Source organism: Aphanomyces astaci (genome assembly GCF_000520075.1).
Source record: "Aphanomyces astaci strain APO3 unplaced genomic scaffold supercont1.180, whole genome shotgun sequence".
NCBI lineage: Eukaryota > Oomycota > Saprolegniomycetes > Saprolegniales > Verrucalvaceae > Aphanomyces > Aphanomyces astaci.
The window spans coordinates 26,449-30,972 of record NW_009798443.1 but is presented as its reverse complement, the minus strand read 5'-3'; the positions used below and the strand labels follow the sequence as shown (position 1 = coordinate 30,972).

At 51.6% G+C, this 4,524-nt stretch overlaps 1 protein-coding gene across 1 annotated transcript; it reads right to left on the bottom strand.

Moving 5' to 3' along the window:
- Nucleotides 1–1,888: 1,888 nt before the first annotated feature.
- H257_18579 (hypothetical protein) lies at nucleotides 1,889–3,933 on the bottom strand (the record flags this gene model as incomplete). Its single annotated transcript, XM_009847672.1, has 1 exon — nucleotides 1,889–3,933. The coding sequence occupies one exon, from the start codon at nucleotides 3,931–3,933 to the stop codon at nucleotides 1,915–1,917; it is 2,019 nt and encodes a 672-aa protein (XP_009845974.1). The 3' UTR covers nucleotides 1,889–1,914.
- Between the last annotated feature and the right edge of the window lie 591 nt (nucleotides 3,934–4,524).

Genomic DNA, 4,524 nt, shown 5'->3' with positions numbered 1-4,524 from the left:
CTTGGACCTACCCCTTGCTCGAGACATGGTCACCACGGGGTGGTCGAGTGGTAGCGTCCACATGACATGGCTGGCCCAGGGGCAACCGAACAACCTACATCGCATACCTTTCACGTCTAATCTGAACCTACATAATCGAGTGCCATAGGCTCAATTCTAGCTCGTTTTACTTGATTCTTGGACCTACCCCTTGCTCGAGACATGGTCACCACGAGCATACGTCCGATCCGGGAATCCGCGTCCGGGACCGACATATCAAAAACAACAGCAGATTTGATCCGCTTCTTCAGGGTGTCCAGAGCCCGGGGATCGACGTCGAAACCTTGCTTGAACCACGCAATCCATTCGCCCTCGGACACGTCATCGGGATCCTTTCCCATGTCCCATTCGGCAATACGTTGCTTCGTCGCAGGCTCGATACACGCCCTCACGGGCATAATGAACGGTCGGACCCCGTTGGCAGTCAGCGCATTCGTCTGGCTGATATACAGATTGTAGGCGGCCATAAAAACGCGTCGTTCTTCCTTGGTGGATCCCTTGAACGTCGGGTTCTTCGGGAGGGCCGGGGCGTTGTGCAGGTGCACGTCGTTCTGTCCCATATCCACATCTTCCTTGTCCAGCGTAGGTCCGGGCGCCGTCCCGGATGTACCGCCAAACCCGGGAGCCGCAAACGTCGCCGGTCTCCCGTAACTCCAGGCCTCATCAACCGCCACCGGTTGTCGCCTTCCTTGTGGTGACCGGAACAGCCGCCGCGCAGTCGCACTGGTCCGGGGCCATCCACGGTCTTCAAAGCGGTCCACGCTTGGTGCACGGGCCGCAGGACTCCTCGAGCGATCCGACCGGGATCGAGCTCGGACAGAGTCCCCGTGGTCGCTAACAGGTAGCTCCACGTCCAAGGCATGCTCATTTCCTGTTCCGGGAAACTCCATGCGTTCAGTCGCTAGCGTGTCTGTAAGACAGCTAAAGAATTCCTTGTTGTCTTGCGCCGGTGTTCGCAACCGACGACTACCGTGTTCACAACGGTGACCTCGATGACAAATCCAAAAGTAACTTCATTATCCAGTCAGTCAGTCAGTTCCCTCCTATCACTTCACTACTCTCTACAAAGTCATGCATCGCACAGTGTACCATCAGCTCGGAACATATGCCGCTCCGATCCAGGTCATATTTCACACTCTTCAAATGTCGTTCGTGACCAACATTCGGCTACCCACACTCAGGCACGGGGAGTCGAACAGAGGCTCGGCCGATAACAGCCACTCAAACTACCTAAACTCTCAGACCCGATAAAGGGGTCGATACACTCTACCAATCTATATGGTACTCCAACCACCAAAAGTACCGACCAATGGACGGCAAGGAGCAGACGCCACAGGTCTACTCGTTTCCGTCTCAGTAATTCGAGCCGAATACATCACCATGCCAAACGTCCGTACAAGCAAATGGATCTGGACGACGCTTTGAACCTGCTTGGAAGCCCTCCCACATCATGACTCTACTTCGTGCTTGCACTTAGTGGCTATGCTATCAACAGGAGGCCGAGACAGAAGACGATGAACAAGACAAAGGAATTTCCAAGAGCGTCATTCAGCAATATGCCGTGCGAGTTATTCCAGCAGTACAAGCCGCCAACTGATCCCAGCATACGTGTAAAGCGGTAGTCGTGATGAGAAGTGGGTGTGGACATTTGGTTGGAAACATTGATTTCTTTACATTTATTGCTGTTGACAAAAATCGTACTTGAAGTAACTGGTATGGTAGTAGTATGTACTAGTACTATTAACTAATATTTAATCGTTTGCTCTAACGTTACTTTACAGTAACGTTAGATGAAATTGTGCATCCACCATGAACAGTAAATGCAAGAAAACAATGTTGCATTATTATCACATGCATCCAGTCATAATTGATGACTCATTCATTCTGACGAGGTCGCTTGACTCCCTTGTTGGTCCCGTCGGTACTCGTATGCGTCACTTCGCGTGGCACTGCTAGCGTAACTTCCATTGCATATTGCTTGATGTTGCGTAAGGTCAAGAATGGGTTCGTCGTGGTCCTACCATCTACCGTGACATACCGTTGGTGTTTGAAGTCGTCGAATCGATCTGGAGGAAGCACGAAGACCAATTTTGGTTGTTCAGGAGTTGCAAGGAGTTTTATGGCGCTGTCCAGACCTCGTTGCTTGCACGGGTGTGTGGCCCCAACAGTAACCTGGAGCAAGATGTCGGGCTTGACGATAGCGTCCACTGATGGGTAATTCTTGTTTTTCGGACGCAAGTAGACGCCGCTTGGAGCAGAGGCCACTTCGTTGTCCTTATCGAACATGACCGTTTGCTGTGGAGGTATCTCGACGATGCCTCGCGCTTCGTTGATGTCCCACGACACAAACGCAATCCCTTCGCCCTTGTTCATCACTTCGGCTCCAAGATCACCTTCTGTGTCCACCGCCCCGTCATCGGACTTCTCCTCGTCCTCGCCGCCTTTGTCATCTTGATCCACGTTGTTGGCGTCACCACTCCCTCCTTCTGGCATAAGGCGCCGAATGCGAAAGCGCCCACCGCGCGGCAATACGGCATGCACGTATCGTTCAAAGACGATACCGCGTACCACGCCAAGTTGGTCAATGCCCTCCGATGCAGCCAAGAACTTCACAAGTTTGTCATGGTCGTCTTTGCACAGACGCCTGTACACCACGTCCTGGACATAAGGCGAGGCAAAGACGACGTGCTTGTTGATGAACGTTTTCTCGTTGACGTCGTAGTGGAGCAGACGATGCGACGCTTCAAACATGGCGTCTAGCTCTCCGATCGCATTCACCACCCAGTCGCAGTTCACCATGCCAAGTGCTCGTTCAAGCAACGACTGGTGTGTGTCCCTGAGCATATTCTCCAAAACGTAGCGAGGGACACCACCCCAGCGATGGAAGCAATCTGTGACCATGTTCACGTCAAGATCCGGATACAGCAGCTTACGGCACGACAAAATCTCGTCCAAGGTCCAAACAGGCATGTAGCGGAAGTCACAGTTGTCGTTGTTGAATGAGAACCAAACCTCGTGTCTCGGCGACGTCAGTAGGATCGTCATTGCTTGGCACTTCTGAGGCTTGACGGCGTCCACAATGTAGTACGTCGTTGGCAAGCGGAGGAAGGCCACGAAGTCATTTTGGGTTCCCTCGACCACGGTGTCACCAGAGAACAAGTAGCGACACATCGAGGCCCCGCTCTCGTACACCACCGTCTTGTTCTCACGAGCCAGTTGAAGCAAGATGAAAATGCCAAAAAATGTCTTGCCAATGCCTGGGTTGCCGAGGATCACGAGGTGCGGGGACTTAGGGTCCTGGATCAGCTTCCAACAGACCTTCCACAGTGGGGGGTAGCAAGGCCGAATATACACTTTCAAGCCGAGCGCGGGGTACCCCAGCAGGAATGCTCCTACGGGCAGCTCGAGAATTGCATCCGCCACGACCAGAGTTGAATAGTCCTGAAGAGCCTTCCAAAACGCCACCAACGCCGGAGGATACAGGCCCATGCGTTTCGTCACTGGAAATCGAACATCGTTCACAACAAACTCTGCCGCGCGCCACGTCGGAACGATCACCAACACGTGGATCTCACCTGCGGTAAGGTTGGTTGGGAAGCCGAATGCCGCGTCGCCGACTGTTTTGGTCGAATCCATTGCGGTGCCTTGCTGCATGATGTCCTTGATGGTTTCTTGAACCAGTCGTGTCTTCAGCATCTCCACCGCGTCGCCTTCCATCGCCAACCACTTGCCGTCTTTCGTCTTCGCGAGGTAAAGGTCAATATCCTTGGCTCCAATCGAAAAGGGGTTGTCGTACTTGATCATCTTCTTTACGTCCCATACTCGCTGGTTGTCCTCGACTTTCAGACAGGTGGTGCATCCGTCGTGGATGACCAAGTATGTCAGCACTCTCATCCCTTGTTCACCAATCCGAAAATGACACCTCAGCGCTTGAACGAGAGGTGTTTGTTGTAATAGTAACTTCAATTGTTCAATTTCAAGCATGCAAGTGATGTGAATGCTAACTAGTACCAGTATTGACTATGGTTGCATTACCAATGTTATCGAGTTGAAAGATGCACGGGCTTAACTGTAAAGGGATGTCCAGGGGGACGTTCAAAGGGACGAGCAGGGACATGAACAGATACGGCAATTGTGCACAAGACTGCATGAGAGACGTTGAATGAGCAACAGTCATACTGTACTAGTATGCTAACGTTTCTGTTGACACAAGGCTCGAGCCTCCGACCATTACTTTACAGTTAGGTGATACTTCGAAGTATGTGTGATTTCTATGCAATAATAATACGGAACGACTTTCTGGGTGGATCTATTTCCTGAACTGTTGGGATAAACCTTGAGCTTAGTATTGAATGGATCATAATACGCAATATAAATATTTTGAATTTCATCCTGACTGGTGCACAAGTGGACGGCTTCGGAAACCCGCGTAAACTATAATTTGCGCCTGCACTGGCTCGAAATTATCCGGGGAATGCGGGAACT